The sequence below is a fragment of the Saccopteryx leptura genome, chromosome 3, assembly GCF_036850995.1.
Source record: "Saccopteryx leptura isolate mSacLep1 chromosome 3, mSacLep1_pri_phased_curated, whole genome shotgun sequence".
NCBI classification, from domain to species: Eukaryota; Metazoa; Chordata; class Mammalia; order Chiroptera; family Emballonuridae; genus Saccopteryx; species Saccopteryx leptura.
This window is the reverse complement of record NC_089505.1, coordinates 72608144-72629100: the sequence shown is the minus strand read 5'-3', so window position 1 is coordinate 72629100 and position 20957 is coordinate 72608144. Positions and strand designations below refer to the sequence as shown.

General features: G+C 44.7%; 1 protein-coding gene across 9 annotated transcripts; it reads right to left on the bottom strand.

Annotated features, from left to right (window-relative positions):
- Positions 1-3396: 3396 nt before the first annotated feature.
- LOC136399255 (zinc finger protein 665-like) lies at positions 3397-20957 on the bottom strand. Of its 9 annotated transcripts, none has more exons than XM_066374276.1 (6): positions 20847-20957; positions 17810-17915; positions 16872-16967; positions 8278-8351; positions 5585-5777; positions 3397-5398 (listed from the first exon to the last, which is right to left on the bottom strand). In XM_066374276.1, the coding sequence occupies exons 3-6, from the start codon at positions 16921-16923 to the stop codon at positions 4080-4082; spliced, it is 1638 nt and encodes a 545-aa protein (XP_066230373.1). In that variant the 5' UTR covers positions 16924-16967; positions 17810-17915; positions 20847-20957; the 3' UTR covers positions 3397-4079. The 9 variants fall into 9 exon arrangements, with proteins under 9 accessions (XP_066230373.1, XP_066230369.1, XP_066230372.1 ...); XM_066374272.1 differs by having other exon boundaries at positions 16872-16950; XM_066374275.1 differs by having other exon boundaries at positions 3397-5386; positions 16872-16950.

Sequence of the window (20957 nt, the reverse complement as noted above, 5' to 3'; positions counted from 1 at the left end):
GGGCCTGAAATGTGAAAAAAATGTATTACATAAAGTTACTGAACTCAAGTTTTATTCATTGTGAAATTCATGCAACTCATCACTGTCAAAACTCCCATCCAGCCCTGGCCGGTTGGCTCAGCGGTAGAGCGTCGGCCTAGCGTGCGGAGGACCCGGGTTCGATTCCCGGCCAGGGCACACAGGAGAAGCGCCCATTTGCTTTTCCACCCCTCCGCCGCGCTTTCCTCTCTGTCTCTCTCTTCCCCTCCCGCAGCCAAGGCTCCACTGGAGCAAAGATGGCCCGGGCACTGGGGATGGCTCGGCCTCTGCCTCAGGCGCTAGAGTGGCTCTGGTCGCAATATGGCGACGCCCAGGATGGGCAGAGCATCGCCCCGTGGTGGGCAGAGCATCGCCCCTGGTGGGCGTGCCGGGTGGATCCCGGTCGGGCGCATGCGGGAGTCTGTCTGACTGTCTCTCCCCGTTTCCAGCTTCAGAAATGAAAAAAAAAAAAACAAACAAACAAACAAAACAAAACCTCCCATCCATTAGCTTGTCCTGATCTATGTCTGATAACAGATCAGTGTTTTCAACAGTGAGCACAAAAACAAGAATGAAAAAAGTGGGAAATGCAAGTAAAAAAAATCTCCAGCCACTGTATTACATGCACCCAGTTTTAGGCCCCCAAATTTTCGGGAAAAGGTGCGTCTTATACATGAGAGAATATGGTAGTGATAGGTTTTTCCAGTGTATTGGTTTGTCTTACCCACATCATTCTTAAATTTTCTAAAAGGTTTTATTTATTTTAGAAGAGAGAAAAGCAAAGTTGAAGCATCAACTCAGAGTAATAGATTCGCATGTGACTTGACCTGGCAAGCCCTGGGTTTTGAACTGGTTACCTCAGTATTATCAGGTCAATGCTTTATATCAGGGGTCCCCAAACTACGGCCCCGAGGCCATTTATCCTGCCCGGCTGCACTTCCGGAAGGGGCACCTCTTTCATTGGTGGTCAGTGAGAGGAGCACATTGACCATCTCATTAACCAAAAGCAGGCCCATAGTTCCTATTGAAATCCTGGTCAGTTTGTTGATTTAAATGTACTTGTTCTTTATTTTAAATATTGTATTTGTTCCCGTTGTTTTACTTTAAAATATGTGCAGTGTGTATAGGGATTTGTTCATAGTTTTCTTTATAGTCTGGCCCTCCAACGGTCTGAGGGACAGTGAACTGGCCCCCTGTGTAAACGTTTGGGGACCCCTGCTTTATATAGTGTGCAAACACAGGTCAGGCCTAAATTTTTTTAAGTGAGAGGAGCAGAGGACATAGGGTACCCTCCCCCCGACACACACAGAGGAGTCATCCATACACTGAGCATCCTATGTCCTGAGCCCATGATGGAATCAACTGAGCTATTTTTGAGGTGCACAGAGCAACCTAGCTGTCCTCAGCACCTGGAGCCATGATGGAGACAATAAAGCCACTGCCTACAGAAGAGGGATAGAAGGGAGAAAGGAAGGAGAGAAGCATATGGTTGCTTCTTTTGTGTGTGCCCTGACTGGGAACCAAATCCAGTAAGTCCATACTCCCAGTTAACACTATCTACTGATCCAAATGACCAGGGCCATTATTCCTAAAATGTGATTTCTTCCAATATTAAATTTTATTTTGTGACAGAGACAGATAGGGACAGACACACAGCAAGGGAGAAGAGAAGTATCAAGTCTTTGTTTCGGCTCCTTAGTTGTTTATTGATTGCTTCTGGTACGTTCCTTGACGAGGGCGGTGGGGGGGGGGGGGCAGGAGCACTACAGCAGAGCAAGTGATCCCAGGTTCAAGCCAGCGACCTTGAGCTTCAAGCCAGTGACCTTGGGGCTTCGAACCTCAGTCCTCTGTGTCCCAGTCTGACACTCTATCAACTGCACCACTGCCTAGTCAGGCTATTTATTTATTTACTGACAGAGACAGGGACAGAGAAAATGAAAGGGAGGAAGATGAAAAGCATCAACTCTTTGTTGGGGCACAGAGGGAAAGCAAAAACAAAATACACGACTGAGTGGAAGAAAAAATTCTTCTCTTTCTCCTCCCTCCATCTCCGTGTCCCTAAAAACCAATAAAAATTAAGCCGTGGCCAGATAGCTTTGTTGGTTGGAGTGTCATCCCAGAGCGTGGAGATGGCTAGTTTGTTCCCTGGACAGGCATATAAAAGAACAGCTCGGCCCTGGCCGGTTGGCTCAGCGGTAGAGCGTCAACCTGGCGTGCGGGGGACCCGGGTTCGATTCCCGGCCAGGGCACATAGGAGAAGCGCCCATTTGCTTCTCCACCGCCCCCTCCTTCCTCTCTGTCTCTCTCTTCCCCTCCTGCAGCCAAGGCTCCATTGGAGCAAAGATGGCTCCTTGGCTTCTGCCCCAGGTGGCAGAGCGACGCCCCAGAGGGGCAGAGCATCGCCCCCTGGTGGGCGTGCCAGGTGGATCCCGGTTGGGCGCATGCAGGAGTCTGTCTCTCCCCGTTTCCAGCTTCAGAAAGAAAAAAATAATAATAATAAAAAAATAAAAGAGCAGCTCGATGTTTCTCTATGTATTGCACCCCTTCTCCCCCATAAAAAAGGAGAGAAATTGAAGCAGACAAGTTTATATCTCACAAGAAGCCCTGGAGGAACTACACAGCACGTCTGCAGTCTATACTCCTGGAGGCCGCAGCCTATCAGCAGAGCAGCACAACCCAGAACACGTGACTTTATTAGTGTTCATCTGCAGAGTCCTTCGGGAATCTCGAGCTAAGTTTATATTGCTCAAAACGAACCAAACAGAATAAGGCTTTCCTGAGCTAGGTTGAAAGCTTCTCGAAGGGCCACATATTGTGAAGCCCGTGAAGTGCAAGGGAGAAAGTGACCCCCAGGGGCTGCCAAAGCCTAACGTGAGAAGCTGACATTAGCTGTGAGTCTGTGCGCTCTTGCCTAGGGCACGCACTGTGGGAGAGGGCAGAGGCCGGTCAGGCGGCTCGCTCCAGAAAACAAACGCCACGGCGGCAACATCATGAAGCAGCTTACCTAAACTCTCCAAAACCCTCAGGTCATCTCCACTGTAACTGTCAGAATGTCCCAGTAAGTACAATAATAAGAAAAATATACATTATGGAGAAATCGGTTCACTTTTTAATGTTTAATGCCACTTAGGAAAGTGATTGCTAATGAAGAAATTTCAGCCATGGTCGGATGGCTCAGTTGGTTAGAGCACCAACCCAAAGTGCAGAGCGTGTAGCTTCAATCCTCACTCAGGGTACATACAGTAACAGATGTTCCTGTCCCTCTCTTACTCTCTCACTTCCTCTCTCTAAAATCAATAAACATTGAAATAAAAATTAAATATTTCACATTACTAAAGAGTATCGTTACCTACAACCTTAACATATTTACGAACACACTCAAATTCATTCAAGTTTACTAATAAAAACAATATTAAGTTACACATACTCTAGATAGAGTATGACAAACACTCTTGGTAAATATTTGTAAAAAATATACATTACAAATATTGAAGAATTGTTCCTGTTCTTCTGAAGTAACAATTTGAGAATTGTGATTTCTCTGATTGAGAGAATAGAAGCGAAAAATTTAGGAAGCACACAATACATAGATGTACAATAATTTTATAAATTTAGAGATAATTTATCTACACTTTCTCAGATACTCCTGATCACTTTTTTATTTATTTCAAGCACTTCAATTAACGTTCATCACTTCAATCTATGGCTACTATGATGATACTTCAAGATTTTAAATAATCTGCCACCATATTTTCCTTACAGAATATGAGAAAAGTAGTTAAAACTCATAATATTTCTGTTTCACGTTAATTAAAAAAACAAAGATGCCCTTCAGGGTGAAAAAGAACAAATTTCTAAGTCAATGACAAACAGCACCTCCAGTTAGATATTCTTCATTCACTGTGATTTGCAATGACCTCAGTCTTCCATGGAAAAGTTTGTAAGAGTGAAACCCACCTAACATACAAGGACTCACAGATATTTAAAGAAGCAACATTCATCCTCATGAGTTCACACACACACCCCCAAAATAGAAATATAGTAGCACCAACAGTACATTTCTAAGCTTTCTTTCCAGTATGAATTTTCTGATGGTCAGTAAGGTTTGAGGAACATCTGAAGGTTTTGTCACATAAACCACATTTATAAGGCTTCTCTCCAGTATGAATCCTGTAATGTTTAGTAAGTTTTGAGTTTTGGAGAAAGGCTCTGCCACATTCTCCACATTTGTAAGGTCTCTCTCCACTGTGGATTCTCTCATGCGCAGTACAGTGGGAAGAGGTTTTAAAGGTTTTGCCACATTCTCCACATTTGTAAGGTCTCTCTCCACTGTGAATTCTCTCGTGTACGGTACAATGTGAAGACGTTTTAAAGGCTTTGCCACATTTTCCACATTCATAAGGCTTCTCTCCAGTGTGAACTCTGTGATGATGAGTCAGTTCCGTTTGTGCATAGAAAGCTTTCCCACACTCTCTGCATTGGAAAGGTTTCTCTCCCGTATGAACTCTTCTCTCATGTTTAGTAAGATATGAACGCCATTTGAAGGCTTTGCCACACACTTGACATATGTAAGGCTTTTCTTCAGTATGACGTTTCTCATGTTGAGTAAGACTTGAACGGTAATCAAAAGTTTTGTCACATTCTCCACATTTGTAAGGCTTCTCTTCAGAATGAGTAATTTGATGTTGAGTAAGGTACAAATGCAAAGAAAAGGCCTTCCCACACTCCTTACAACTGTAAGGTTTCTCTACACTATGAGTGATCTGATGCTGAGTAAGTTTTGAGGAGCTATTAAAGGCTTTGCCACATTCTCCACATTTATAAGGTTTCTCCCCAGTGTGAGTTCTTCGATGTAAAGTAAATGTTGAGGACTGCTTAAATGCTTTGCCACACTCGTTACACTTGTAAGGCTTCTTCCCAGTATGAATATTCTCATGGTCAGTAAGAACAGAACGCCATTTAAAGGCTTTGCCACATACTTGACATATGTAAGGCTTTTCTTCACTATGATTTTTCTCATGTTGCGTGAGACTCGAACGGTAATAAAAAGTTTTGCCACATTTTCCACATTTGTAAGGCCTCTCTCCAGAATGACTCATTTCATGTTCAGTAAGGAATGACTGAAAAGGAAAGCCTTTCCCACACTCCTTACATCTGTAAATTCTCTCTCCGCTATGAGTGACCTGATGTTTAACAAGTTTTGAGGAGCAATAAAAGGCTTTGCCACATTCTCCACATTTGTAAGGTCTCTCCCCAGTATGAATTTTCTCGTGTTCCACAAGACCTGAAGGCCACTTAAACTGTTTCCCACACGTTTTACATTTGTAAGGCTTCTCTTCAGTGTGACTCTTCTGATGCTGACTAAGACCTGAAAAACAAACTAAATGTATTAACACATTTTTTACAGGTGTAAGGATTTTGTCTAGAATGGATTTTCCTAAATCTAGATTACATATCTGACTGAAGGTTCTCCCACCCGTATTACATTTGTAAGCTTCCTTGCCAGTATGAACGTTCTCTTGTTCAGTATGATTTAAAGATGACTTAAAATATTTGACACATTTACCTTGTTTCTTTGTCTCCTCCACAATATGCATGTCGTGATGAACAGTCTCATTTAACACTTGATCAAAATCTTTTCCATCTCTATCACGGTCTTCTGGAAGCTCAGTTCTCTGATCTTCATTAGGATAGGACTCTTGGTTAAAGTTTTCCCAATGTATTTTCCACTGATAATCTCTGTCTCCATTATCTGTACTCTGTTAGTCATTGAAGATAGAAAGGTTTTCAGTGACAGATGAATTTGTGTGTGTATGCTTTTAGATTTATTGATTTTATAGAGAAGACAGGAGTAGAAAGAAGTATGAAGACATACCAGTACTTGTTTCACTTTAGCTGTTCATTGCTTGCCTGTCACGAGTGCCTTGACCAGGCAAGCGAAGGGTTTTAAACCAGTGACTTCAGTGTTCTAGGTCAACGGTTTATCCGCTGCACCACCACAGGCCAGGACATGTGACAGATAAAATTCATTAAACCCGTAGTTATTCTTACATAACTATTCCATGATACCTATTAAACCATGATGGCTGTATAAAAAAAGACTCCCATGTTCATGAAAATTATGAACATCAGAACAAAAGAAAACATTATTTCTCGGTGGAAGAATAATGATGACCTGTTGAAAAAATAGGCAAATTGATATTTAAACTTTGTATGTGCAGCCTGACCAGTGCTAACAAAGTGGACGGACCAATGATCTGGGAAGCTGAGGGCCCCAGTTTGAAACCCTGAGGTCACTGGCTTGGAGTATGGGCTTGTCAGCTTGAGTGTGGGGCCAGTGACTTGAGAGTGGGATCATCAACATGATCCCAACATCACTGACTTAAGTCCAAAAGGTAGCTGGCTGCCGATCAAGGATGCTGGCTTGAGGCCCCAGGTCAAGGCACATGTGAGAAACAATCAATAAACAACTAAAGTAACACAACTATCAGTTAGTATTTCTCATTTCTCTCATCCCTTTATCCCTGTCTCTCTTAAAAAAAAAAAAAAAAAAAGCTAAAACAAAACATTATATGTGCAATATAAAAATCTCTAAATTTTAGAAATGATTGAAAATTTAATTCCATTCAATTTTCCTTAAAAAATTTTTTTAAAATTTGATTTTATACATAGAGAAAGAAAAAAAAAGACAAGAGTGAGATATCGAATTGTTCTTTTACTTATTAATGCATTTATTGGTTGATTCTTGTATGGGCCCTGCTGGGGTTCAACCCAGTAATCTTGTAGTGTTGGAACAATCCTCTATCCAACTTAGTAAAGACTGGGTCCCATTCTACATTGAAACAATTCAAATGATTATTCACACAATGGATTATGTGAGTTTTTTGATTTTCAGATTTCTTTTCCAACAATGTGTAACATTAAAAAATTGTTTTCAGCCCAACCACTGGGTGGCATAGTGGATAGAGTGTTGGCTTGGGAGGCTGCAGGCCCAGGTTCGAAACCCTGAGGTGCTGGTCTGAACATAGGCACATCCGGCTCAGACGCGGCCTCACTAGCTTGAGTGTGGTGGTCACCAGCTTGATTGAGAGATCATAGACATGACCCCATGGTCACTGGCTTGAGTCCAAAAGTGATTGGCTTGAAGCCCAAGGTCGCTCACTGGCTTGAGCAAGAGGTCACTGGCTTGGCTGCAGCCCTCCACTCAAAACACATATAAGAAAGTAATCAATAAAAAACGAAGGTGCCACAACTATGATACGATGTTTCTCATCTTTCTCCCTTCCCATTTGTCCATCCCTTTCCCTCTAAGTTTCACTAAAAAAAAAAAAAGTTTTCCGCCTTCACATTTATTTTTATTTTATTTTTTAGTGACAGAGACAGAGAGGGAGACAGATAGGGACAGATAGACAAGAAGGGAGGGATGAGAAGCATCAATTCTTTGTTGCGGCACCTTAGTTGTTCACTGATTGCTTTCTCATATGTGCCCTGACCGGGGAACTACAGCAGACCGAGTAACCCCTTGCTCAAGCCAGCCACCTTGGGCTCAAGCTGGTGAGCCTTGCTCAAACCAGATGAGCCCACACTCAAAATGGTGATCTCAGGGTTTCGAATCTGGGTCCTCTGAGTCCCAGTACGACGCTCTATCAACTAAGCCAGGAGCAGTCAACCTTTTTGTACCTACCACACACTTTTGTGTCTCTGTTAGTAGTAAAATTTTCTAACCGCCCACCGGTTCCACAGTAATGGTGATTTATAAAGTAGGAAGTAACTTTACTTTATAAAATTTATAAAGCAGAGTTACAGCAAGTTAAAGCATATAATAATAATTACTTACCAAGTACTTTATGTCGGATTTTTGCTAAGTTTGGCAGAATAAATCTTTATAAAACAACTTACTATAGTTAAATCTGTCTTTTTATTTATACTTTGGTTGCTCTGCTACCGCCCACCATGAAAGCTGGAACGCCCACTAGTGGGCGGTAGGGACCAGGTTGACTACCACTGCTCTAAGCCATCTCCTGATCAGGCCAGTCTTCACATTTAGAAACACATTAATCTACAAATGAAATTGACCTAAAGTGACTTTTTCCCAATATATAATGTCTTTAACCTCTTTAAGTAACAAAGGTTTTATCATGAATAATTGCACCAGGTTGGCTCTTTCCATATTAATGTCCTTTCTTCTCGTCACTCTTTCCAAAACACCAAGCCTCTCATTAAGTGTACATTATCAAAGCCACACTTTCCATGGCTTACCAGCATTATTCTAGATGATAAATCTTCTATTTTTGGCTTTCGAAACAAGGTCTGGTTGTCTTCAGATGTCATAGCTGAAAGAGACAAAATAATTTTCACAGCATGACCCCTCAGGTGAATGATCTTACCAAAAGGTACTGACCAAATTAAATTTCTGAGGAGTCTAAAATTAAGAAGAGCTCAAAGCAAGCCTAAGAAAGGTAACAATGAGGAAAAGTCCTATCAGAGTGAGACAAAAAATGCCCTGGCTGGCTGGCTCAGCAGTAGAGTGCAGGGCTGGCATGTGGAAGTCTCAGGTTTGATTCCCGATCAGGGCACACAGGAGCAGTGACCATCTACTTGTCCACCCTTCCCCTTATCGCTCTCTCTTTCCCTCTCACAGCCATAGCTCCATTGGCTTGAGCGAGCTGGCCTCGGGTGCTGAGGATGGCTCCATGGCCTCTGCCTCAGGCACTAGAATGGCTCCAGTTGCAACAGAGCAACGCCCCAGATGGGCAGAGCATTGCCCCCTAGTGGGCTTGCTGGGTGGATCTGGTTTGGCGCATGCAGGAGTCTGTCTCTGCCTCTCCTCCTCTCACTTAAAAAAAAAAAAGAGGCCTGACCTGTGGTGGTACAATGGATAAAGCGTCGACCTGGAATGCTGAGGTTGCCGATTTGAAACCCTGGGTTTGCCTGGTCAAGGCACATGTGGGAGTTGATGCTTCCTGCTCCTCCTCCCCCCTTTTCTCTCTCTCTCTCTCCCTCACTAAAATGAACAAATAAAATCTTTAAAAAAAAATAGACCAAACAATAAAGGGAAGCTGAAAATAACAATACTAGAGCAGAAAATACAGTAGCAGCATCAGCGAAAGATGTGACCAAGCTTTAGAAAGAATACATCAAGTTGAATAGTTCAGTTAAAATTTCAATACAGGGCCTGACCTGTGGAGGCGCAGTGGATAAAGCGTCGACCTGGAAATGATGAGGTCTCTGGTTTGAAACCCTGGGCTTGCCTGATCAAGGCACATATGGGAATTGATGCTTCCAGCTCCTCCCCCCTTCTCTCTCTCTGTCTCTCTCTCCTCTCTCTCCCTCTCTGTCTCTCTCCTCTCTAAAAATGAATAAAATTAAAAATTAAAAAAATTAAAAAATAAAAAAAGCTTTAAAAAAAATTTCAATATAGGGAATCCAAGAAAAATGTGTAAAAGTGAAGACAGCCTAAAGCAGTGGTCCCCAACCCCCGGACCGCGACCAGTACCGATCCGTGGGCCATTTGGTAACGGTCTGCAGAGAAAGAATAAATAACCTACATTATTTCTGTTTAATTTATATTTAAGTCTGAACGATGTTTTATTTTTTTTAAATGACCAGATTCTCTCTGTTACATCTAAGACTCACTCTTGACGCTTGTCTCGGTCACGTGGTACATTTATCCGTCCCACCCTAAAGGCCGGTCAGTGAAAATATTTTCTGACATTAAACTGGTCCGAGGCCCAAAAAAAGGTGGGGACCACTGGCCTAACGGACTCATGGGACACCATTAAACTGACCACTTAGTACATTAAGCAGGCACCATAAAAACCAGATTAATAAAAAGAAAATAGCTTACATGAAAAATTAAGAGTCTGAAATGCCAATATTTGGACATAGAAAAAGACAAATTCAAGCAGATCAGTGAATTTTAAGTAACATGAGTATGAAAATGTCAATAGAAGGACGTATTATAATCAAAATAACATGAGTACCAGACACCAACTATCATAACAGCATAAAATAATAACTTGTCATGGCAAAGACAGCTCCTCCAAGACTATCAGTGGGCACCACGTTCAGTTCCTTGGTACCTTCAGCCAGGAACCCCCAGAGCAGCTCCTCCAGTGGACAGCATGAAAGCACCTGAAAGCTCCACCACCAACCCCTTCCACAAGCCACACACTCAAGGGGCTGACTCAGCGGGCACCTCATCCCTGCTCTGTGGGGTGGGCGCCTTCACTGGTGAATGCCACAGGGCTCAGGGGTGACAGCTAGTCAGTGCTTTCAGCTCAATGGCCTGAAGGTACATCCTCCCCATTGATGTGCCAACAGCAAGTATGGTCCAACTACAAGAGGGTATACAGTGACCACACAAGGGGCACAGCACGAGTGCCCATCCTGGGTGACTGGGGAGACTGCCACTGGACCCCACAGAACACCTTCTACATTAGGCCACTCTGTCAAGCCTGGGAGACAAGCAGCTCTGCCTAATACACAGAAACAAACACTGAGAGGCTGACAAAATGAGGAGAGAAAGAAACAAGTCCCAAATGAAAGAACAGAACAAAACTCTAGGGAAAAAAAAACTAAACACAATGGAGAAAAGCAATCTACTAATACAGAGTTCAAAACACTATAGAGTGCCTGACCAGGCGGTGGCGCAGTGGATAGAGAGTCGGACTGGGATGTGGAGGATCCAGGTTCAAAACCCCAAGGTCGCCAGCTGGAGCGCAGGCTTATCTGGCTTGAGCAAGAAGCTCACCAGCTTGAGCCCAAGACCCAAGGTCGCTGGCTTGAGCAAGGGGTCACTCGGGCTGCTGAAGGCCCACAGTCAAGGCACATATGAGAAAGCAATCAATGAACAACTAAGTTGTTGCAACGAAAAACTGATTGATGCTTTTCATCTCTCTCCATTCCTGTTTGTCTGTCCCTACCTATACCTCTCTCTGACTCTCTTTCTACCCCTGTAAAAAAACCCAAAAAAACCACAATGAGTTATGAGGATGCTCAATGAACTTAGTGAGAATCTCAACAGCATGAAAAAGGACCAGTCAGAAATGAAAGATACACTAAGCAAAATGAAGACTATTTACAAGATCTCTATAGTAGAGTAGATGAAACCAAGATTTAAATCAGTGATGTGGAATATAAGGAAGCAAAAAAAAAAACAAACAAAACAACACCAATCAAAACAGCAAAAAGGAAAAGAATCCAAAAACATGAGAATAGTGGAAGAAGCTTAGGACAATTCCAAGCACAAAATCATTTCATTCACATCCTGGAGGCGCCAAAAGAAAAAGAGAAACCCAGAAACTGAAAACAGTTTTGAAAATATAATAATGGCAAACTTCCCAAGCTGATGAAGGAAATACTATACAAAAAAGTCCAGAAAGCTCAGAGACTCCCAAACCAGATCAACCAACAGAGGCCCACACCAATAAACATAATGATTTAAGTGGCAAAGGTTACAGACAAAGAGAGAATCACAAATGCAGAAGAGAGAAGGTGTTCAGCCCTGTGTGGGTAGCTCAGTCAGGTGGAGGATTGTCCGGAAACACCAAGGTCGCAGATGGATCCCCAGTTAATGCCCACAGGAGCAGCGACCAATGAATGCACAAATATGCAGAACAATGAATGAATGCTATTTTCTCTTACTCTTTCTCTCCTTCTGTTCTATTCTTTCCTCTCTTTCTCTAAAATCTCTCTCTCTCTTTTTTTTTTTTTTAACAGAGACAGAGAGAGAGAGATAGACAGAGACTGAAAGACAGGAATGCAGAGACATAAGAAGCATCAATCATCAGTTTTTCGTTGCGACACCTCAGTTTTTCATTGATTGCTTTCTCATATGTGCCTTGACTGCAGGCCTTCAGCAGACAGAGTAACTCCTTGAGTCAGTGACCTTGGGTCCAAGCTGGTGAGCTTTGCTCAAACCAGATGAGCCCGCGCTCAAGCTGGTGACCTCGGGGTCTCAAACCTGGGGCTTCTGCATCCCAGTCCGACGCTCTATCCACTGCGCCACTGCCAGGCTAAAAATCTATTAATTTTTAGATATATTTAGATTTCATTTATTCATGTTAAAGAGGGGAGGGAGAGGGGGAGGGAGAGAGAGAGAGAGAGAGAAAGAGAGAGAGAGAGAGAGAGAGAGAATGTGGGGAGGAGCAGGAAGCATCAACTCCTATATGTTCCTTGACCTGACAAGCCTGGGGTTTCGAACTCGTGACCTCAGCGTTCCAGGTCGACGCTTTATCCACTGCGCCACCACAGATCAGGCTAAAATCCATCATTTAAAGAGAGAGAAAAGCAGTAACTTACCTACAAAAGAGCTCCCATAGAACTGCCATCTGATTTTTGAAGAGAAACTTTACAGGCCAGGAGAGATTGGTACAATATATTCAACATGATGTAAAACAAAGAACTACAATGGGACCAGGAGGTGGCACAGTTGATAAGTGTCAACCTGGGATGCTGAGGACCCAGTTCCAAAAGACAGGTCGTGGGCTTGAGCAAGGAGTCACTGGCTCAGCTGGAGACCCTGCCTATCAAGGAAAGTATGAGAAAGCAATCAATAAACTAAAGCACGCAACTACCAGTTGATGCTTCTCATCTCTCTCCCTCCTGTCTGTCCTCTCTGTCTCTGTCTCTCTAGCAAAAAGAAAAACATAAAGCAGAGAACTAAAACCAAAATAACTTTACTCAGCAAATCATTTAGAATCAGAAACCAGCTAGTTTCTCATAGAAAAAGAACCTAAAAGAGTTAAATATGAGCAAACCAGAATTGCAGGAAATTTAATAGGGTCTCCTTTATTGATTCTGATTGATTTTAGAGAGAGGAAAGAAAGAAGATAGGAGAGGAGCAGGAAGCATCAACTTATAGGCAGGGTCTTCTTTAAGAAGAAACAAAATCAAGAATATGAGTAATAAACAGCTGTGAAAAAGAATGAAATTTTACCATTTGTCATAAGGATGCACCAAAATGTGTTCTGCTAAGTGAAACAGAGAAAGACACAGACCATATGATCTCACTCATACGTGGCATCTACAGAATAATACCAAACCAACCAACAAACCAGAAACACACAGGCACAGAGAACAGACTAATGGTGGCCAGAGGGAGGGGCTGAAGGACTGGCCGGTAAAGGTGAAGCCACGGAGAAATACACACTGGCATGTACTATAGTCATGGGATGTCAAGTACAGCCTAAGAAATAAAGTAAATGGCCCTGGCCAATAAGCTCAGTGGTAGAGTGTCAGCCAGGCATGTGGAAGTCCTGAGTTCGATTCCAGGTCAGGGCACACAGGAGAAGCGCCCATCTGATTATCCATTCCCCCTCCTCTCTCTCTCTTACCCTCCTGCAGCCACAGCTCACAGGGTTTGAGCAAGCTGGCTCTGGGAGTTGAGGATGGCTCCATGGCCCAAAATAGCTCGTGTCGAGCAATGGAGCAGCAGCCCCAGATGTGCAGAGCATCACCCTGAAGGGGGCTTGCGAAGTGGATGCTGGTCTGGGTGCATGTGAAAGTCTGTCTTTGCCTCCCTGCCTCTCACTTAATAAAAAAAAAAAATTAAAAGAAATAAATTAAAAAATATTGTATTAATTATGTATGGTATCAGTTATGTACTTAAATATCACAGGGAGCTCTTTAAGACTTGGTAAAGTAGTTCTGACTGGAGAACTCTGTTGGTTGGAGCATCATCTAGAAGCACAGAGGTTGCCAGTTCAACCCCAGCCAGGGCACATACAGGAACAGATCAATGATCCTGTCTCTTTCTCTCCCCTTTCTTCTCTCGCTAAATATCAATCAATAAAAATAAAAAAAAAAAGACTTTGTAAAGTTTATGATTGTATAACCACTATGCTGAACAGCGTAAACTAACACCAAATAATATTGAATAGAAAAAACAAAAAAGGAAAGAAAATGGAAAACATGAACAAAAAATTTATCCCCAGAATCCTAAGTACTACATACAAATACTATTTAAAGGAAACCTTGCACAATATATAACCATAAATTCTAAGTGTGAGCGTGCCCCACAAAAAGCAGATATTGTGCAAAAGGACAGGTATTACATAGCAAGAAAATTTCATAGAAAATGCATTCAAATTGTTCAAAATAAGCCTAAAGTATAATTTTATTATTTTCTATGTGAAGATTTTATTTATTTACTTAATTTGAGAGAGAGAGAGAGATCAAGAGAGAGCAAGAGCTTACAGGAGAAGCATCAACTCATAGAGGCTTCACGTCGGTTGTTCATTGGTTATTTTCCTATGTGCCCTGACCAGAGAAGCCGAAGGTTTTGAACCAGTGACCTGAGCATTCCAGATTGCTGCTCCACCACAAGTCAGGCAAGTGTAATTTTAATTCACATGACATAAGAAAAATTTTCAGCCTGACCAGGCGGTGGCGCAGTGGATGGAGTGTTGGACTGGGATGCAGAGGGACCCAGGTTCGAGACCCCGAGGTCACCAGCTTGAGCACGGGCTCATCTGGCTTCAGCAAAGCTCACCAGCTTGGACCCAAGGTCTCTGGCTCGAGCAAGGGGCTACTCGATCTGCTGAAGGCCCACAGTCAAGGCACATATGAGAAAGCAATCAATGAACAACTAAGGTGTCGCAACGAGAAACTGATGATTGATGCGTCTCATCTCTCTCCATTCCTGTCTGTCTGTTCCTATCTATCCCTCTCTCTGACTCTCTCTGTTCCTGTAAAGAAAAAAAAAATCAGATTTAATATATTTCAGCTTTTCTTACACAAAACCTGTAATCACGTTCACAGAAAAAACCCTGCCACACCTGCGGTGGCGGTGGCGCAGTGGCTGAAGCCTCGACCTGGAATTCTGGGGTTGCAGGTTACAAACCGGTCTTGTCGGGTCAAGGCACATAACAGAAGCAACTGCGAAGAGTTTACGCTTCCCGTTCCTCCCCGGCCCCACCTTTCTATCGCTCCGTCCTCTCTCTTAAATAAAAAAATAAAATCCTAAAATAAGAAAAAACCTAATCATTGCTTTGTCTGAAGTTAACTTTTTTTTTTTTAAGAGGCAGGGAGACAGGTACATCGAGCTGCCCCTGAATATGCCCTCAACTGGGAATCGAACTGGCAACCTCCACGTTCTACAGAGACACTCCAACCAACAGAGCTATCCGGCCAAGGCTGAAGTAAACTTCAATTCAAAAACAAGACATTTTCCTAGAGATGAAGTGCCTACTAATTCTGTAACCCACTTCTTCCCACATTCCAGCACGTTGTATCAGCACCTGTGAATCCCAAGGAAAACTATGACAAAGACCTAATGAGAAAGTGAAAACACACAGGACAGTCCCGGGCAGCTCTGGACTGGACAGGAGAGATTACAGAATGACAATGATGACGAAAACAGGTACAGTGGACACTTTCCTACCTGCTGGGCAATACTCTAGGGTCGCCTATGGCAGTAACTTACTGAAGAGCTCTATGAGGTAAATAGACACATTATTCTAACAGAGGAATTGTGGAATACAGACTAGAAATTTCTTTGTTATTTCATACAAAGTAAAAGGACATTTTAAAGTAAAACAAAGTTAGAGTTTCTCACTTTGGGCAGATGCATTGTGCTGTGATGGAATCACTGAGTTTAAATGCAGTAGGGTTTTGTTGGAAACCTCCACAGGATTAGAAATTATAAACCTGAAAACATGAGACCCATCACCGATGTGCCCGGGATTTCTCCAACATATTCCAAGATTTCAACCATTTTTCTTCATACACTCTTTACACGAGACAAAAAACTAAAAAGTAAAAAAGACTTAACATACAACATATAGATTTCCCCAAGACTCTAAAGCAATTTAGAGTGTCTGTCCCGACGTGTGGAAGTCCCGGGTTCGATTCCCCGCCAGGTCACACAGGAGAAGTGCCCATCAGCTTCTCCACCCCTCCCCCTCTCCTTCCTCTCCGTCTCTCTCTTCCCCTCCTGCAGCCAAGGCTCCACTGGAGCAAGGATGCCCCAGGAGCTGAGGACGGCCCCATGGCCCCCTCCTCAGGAACTAGAATGACTCCAGTTGCAAAGGAGCAACACCCAAGATGGGCAGAGTATCACCACCCCCCCCCCCACCCCACCAGTGGGCATGCTGGGTAGATCCTGGTCAGGCGCATGCAAGAGTCTGTCTCTGCCTCTCTGCTTCTCACTTTAGAAAAGTACAGAAAAATTAAAATTTTTAAATAAATAAATAAAAAGAACCAGACCACGGTGACCCTCACAGTCCAAGGGGAGGGCTTTGACCCCCACTGCTAATGTGATGACGGAGGTCACTGGAGCAAAAGCAGAGTCCTGAGAGGACACAGGAGCACAGGACGTGCTGGAGACCAGCTGTGCCTCTGACAGGGGTCTCAAACTCAACTCAGCATGTGGGCCGCAGAGCAAGATCACAGCCCTTCGGCGGGCCGCACTAGGTCTACAAAAGGCAACTGTTACGCAACACTTTTCTCACTGCAGTTGAAAACAAAAAAAAATCAGTACAACAAGCACAATCGTACATGCAGTTTACTCAGTGTCACAAAACAACCAGAAACTGTAGTTTGCATCACAACTGCTGTTAACTAAGCTAATATCTAGCTAGGATGCTAGAGAAATGAAAAATACAAGTAGGCCCCTAGGCTTACTTAATTTTATCCAAAATATTTTGAACTTCGTGGATTAGTCTGCGGGCCGCACAAAATTGTTCAGCGGGCCGCAAGTTTGAGACCCCTGCTCTATGACAACAGGGATACACCTGGGCCTCTCACAGCCCTTTCCACTGCAGCAGCTTCCCAACCACACTGTAAGGTCTGGCCTCCTCCATGACCTTTAGATCTCTCACCTGTGTCACCTGCCTCCTCATCCCACCTACCTGGCTGGAAGGGTAGTGTCTTTCTTCCCGTCACATCCCAGCGCTCCTTCATTTGCTCCAAATAGATGACCGGGACTGGCTTAGAGACAGAAAGACCTGTTCATTAGAATGAAAAAGAAATCCCCCTAATTTTTGAGTTTCAATCCAGTTTGTGCTCAGGTAAGTAGACATGGTGGATTATAATATTTTGTTATATTAATATATATTATAATATACTTATTATATATTACTATCTATATACTGCTCACAAAAATTAGGGAATATTTTATCATTTCATATTTATTTTTAAATATTTCCTGATTTTTGTGAGCAGAGTTAGAAGATATTTCAAAATGAATATGAAGCGATAAAATATCCCCTAATTTTTGTAAACAGTGTATATAAAAATACAGTGTCTGTTAGCACCTCATTTATTCTAGGCAACATGTAAATTTTAAGACACTGAATTCCTATTCAATGTACATCAGGACCACACCATGAGTTTTTTCTTTCCTGTCTTCACCTATCTGTCCTCCCTCAGACGTCCACACATTCCCACAGCAATGAGAACAGCACTGCTCTCCTGAACACCCAAACCCTACACAACACCCTGTCACCTCCCCTGACCATCCCTGCTCCCCACTCTCACTAATGCATCCCGGGCGCTCTCCTCTCTGGGGCATGTCTGTGCCTCCCACTCACCTTTGCCTGTCTCTCTCCTAAGCTCCGAGGGCCCCTTTTTTGCTTCTGAAACTTATTCCTAGTCCACTGCTTCTACCTCTGTGACTTCTAAATAAAATTTCTTTCATGGCCATGGCCGAGTGGCTGCGTGGGTAAAACACCAACCAGGTGCACCATAGGTCAATCAATGAGTACAGGAGTAAATGGAACTCTCTCTCGCCTTCTTAAAAAAAAAAAAAAAAAGCAACAAAGCAAAATAAATGCATTTAAAATCCTACCTTCATTTAATTCCCGGGCTCATGCTGGATAATCACCTGGAGCAGCTCTCAAAGTCTGAGGGGGAGGGCTCACGTAAAACTCTTAAAACTCCTGAAGTGATGTAACCTAAACAGGTGGGGACAGTTCAGCTTTAATGAGCATGCAGATCCCTTGGGAATAAGGGCTCCACTCTAAGTTGTGGAGGTGGAGGACCCAGGTTTGAAACCCGGAGGTCGCAGACTTGAGCGCAGGCTCATATAGTTTACCAAGGCTCACCAGCTTGAGTCCAAGGTCGCTGGCTTGAGCAAGGGGTCACTCGGTCTGCTGAAGCCCCCAGTCAAAGCACATATGAGAAAGCAACCAATGAACAACTAATGTGCTTCAGCAAAGAACTGATGCTTCTTATTTCTCTTCCTTCCTGTCAGTCTTTCCCTACCTGTCCCTCTCTTTGTCTCTGTCACAAAAACAAAAAATTTTGAAAAGGGATTTAAATGTGAGATGTTTAATGAAAAAAGCAAATCCAGTGGACAGAAACAAAGAAGACATAATGCTTTTAATATTCCTTGAAAAAGCTAAAACTGCCTGATGAGGCAGTCGCACAGTGGATAGAGCATCGGACTGGGATGTGGAGGACCCAGGTTCAAGACCCCAAGGTTGCCAGCTTGAGCGCGGACTCATCTGGTTTGAACAAAGCTCACTAGTGTGAGCCCAAGGTCACTGGCTCGAGCAAGGGGTCACTCGGTCTGCAGGAGCCCTCCAGTCAAAGCATATGTGAGAAATCAATGATCAACTAAGGAAATGCAACGAAGACTTGATGTTTCTTATCTCTCTCTCTTCCTGTCTGTTCCTATCTGTCCCTCTCTCTGATTGTCTCTGCGACACACACAAAAAGCTAAAACTTATGTAATTTTATTAACCAAGTTCATCCCATTAAATTCAATTTCAAATTATAAACAGAAAGAAAAAACATCACATGTTGGCAGACTCACTCATTTCTTGTCCCATATCCCTGACCTCTGGACATTCCAGAAAATGAGACCCATTATTACAAGGGATGCAATTGGAAGAAAATAATCTTAAAATGCACAAGCTTTGGAAACTGAAGGTTGGTAATTTTCATCCTTTTAACTAAAACAATTCACAACTGTTAAATAGATTATAAACCCACAAGCCCATGTATCACAACTTAATCATGGACATCCCATGGGCTCACCCTGCATTCTGAACCAGGGTTCCCTTGGTTCTGCTTCTACATCTGTCTGTCTATATATCTGTTTCTCTCTCCAACCTGCTTCTCTGCACTGTCGTCCTTTCCTGTTTCCCTCCCTCCTCCACTGCTCTTCCTCCCCTTTTCTCTATATTCCGTCCCTGAAATTTGTTCCCTGAAACTCTTTTGTGTGTGTGTGTGTATGTGTGTGAGACAGAGACAGAGAGAGACAAGACAGACAGACAGGAAGGTACAGGTGAGAAGCATCAATTCTTTGTTGCAGCTCCTTAGTTGTTCATTGATTGTTTTCTCATATGTGCCTTGAACCTAGGATTACAGCAAAGCGAGTAACCACTTGGCTCAAGCCAGGGGCCTTAAGCCCGCCACCTCGGCGTTTCGAACCTGAGTCTTCATCGTCCCAGTCCGATGCGCTATCCACTGCGCAAACCGCCTGGTCAGGGCAAAGAAACTCCTGAAACCTATTTCAACTGAACATGCTTTCTCATTGATCTTTCTGAGTGCTCCTATCTCCATATTGAATAAGTGTCTGTCTTTCTCCTCTCCCCGTGCCTGTGTTCCCCGCTGCCCATTAATTTCTCCTACTACCCCCCCACCCCCACCCCGCAGGCTGACTCAGAGCTGTTTCTCCCTCGGCTCTCTCATCCCTGAAGGCCCTTTCTGTCCCTACTCGACCCCCCAGCTCTCCTCCTCTGAGCCACTCCCTCCTTCTGAAGTGCCCCGTCCTGCGCCCCCACTTCTGCTCACCAGCCCCCTCCCTGCGCCCTTCTCTCCGGGCCCCTCCCTCTCCTCGGGGTGTCTCCCCTTTCTTCCCCTCGCGCTCCTCTCCCCGGTTACTGTCACTCTCCCCGTCGCGGTCCCGTCCCCCGCACCCCCACGTGGCCGTCTCTTCATGGCCCCTCACTGACCTCTCCTCCCCTCCCGTGTCTCTCTCCGTCCCGACCCCTCCCAGCCCCGCTCTGAGCGTCCCCGGGGCCCCTTCGCTGTCGCCGCTCCCACACAGCCTCCCCGCGCGGGGCCGGGGGCTCTTCTGGGGGCCCCGAATCCCCGCCCCACAGAGTGTGCTCTTCCAGGCCTGGCAGCTGGCTCTGTGAATAGAGCGCGAGCTGGGCAGCCCGGATATCTAGAGTTGGATCCTAGTCAGGGAGACCATCTGCTTCTCTCCCCCTCCCTGTGCTCCCTCTCTCCATCTGTCCGTCCCCCCGCGGGCGCTGAGCAGAGCTGGTTGGTGCAAGCGCGTTAGCCTCAGACACTAAAAATAGCTCTATTGGAGCCCGGGCTCCAGAAGGGGGGGTGCGGGGTGTACTGAGCCAGCGGGAGTTTGTCTATTTCCCCTCCTCGAACTTAAAAAAAAAAAAAGTAAAAAAGAAAGGTGTGCTCCTCCTGGACCCGGGCCTCTTATTAAATGGGGTGGGTCTCAGGAGGGGGTCCTCAGGTCCCCAGACCGGGGGTGGGGTGGGGTGGGCAGTCCGGGCTCTTCGGGCCGAGAGAGGCCGGGCGGGGGAGGGGCGCACACTGTCCGTCCCCTCGAACTTTAAACAGTGCGCGGAAGGGGGGGCTGCCCCCTCGGGACCGAGGCAGGAGACCCCGCGGCAGGGGGTGTCCCACGCCCGACAGCGGGGCGGCCTCAGAGTTTCCCCGGAAACCGACGCAGAGCCCCCACCCGGCAGCGAAGCGGGCAGGCTCAGGGCCTCTCACCGGGACTCCGCACTCACCGCCGGGGGCTCGGGAGCGGGGCTCTCGGCGTCCGCAGCGACCCTCAGGCTCCCCGCGTGCAGGAATGAGGACGCGGAGGGTCAGATTTAAACCGGGGAGCCCTTCCTCAGACTCACCTGACCTTCCAGGCTCCACGGCCGCTTCAAGGTCTAGGAGCTGCGCTTGCGCATTGCCTCAAAAACTGGGCAGGCGGTGTAGCGGCGAGATAATCCAGTTGGGTGCTTCCG

What these genes read in the sequence shown, in the direction of transcription:
- LOC136399255 (XM_066374272.1), bottom strand. An exon ending in GACACTACCCTTCCAGCCAG is followed by an intron (nt 8,352 to 16,871) that starts GTAGGTGGGATG and finishes TGTCTCTTTCAG; the next exon opens with CTATGACATCTGAAGACAAC. An exon ending in GGAGGAGACAAAGAAACAAG is followed by an intron (nt 5,399 to 5,584) that starts GTAAATGTGTCA and finishes TAATACATTTAG; the next exon opens with TTTGTTTTTCAGGTCTTAGT.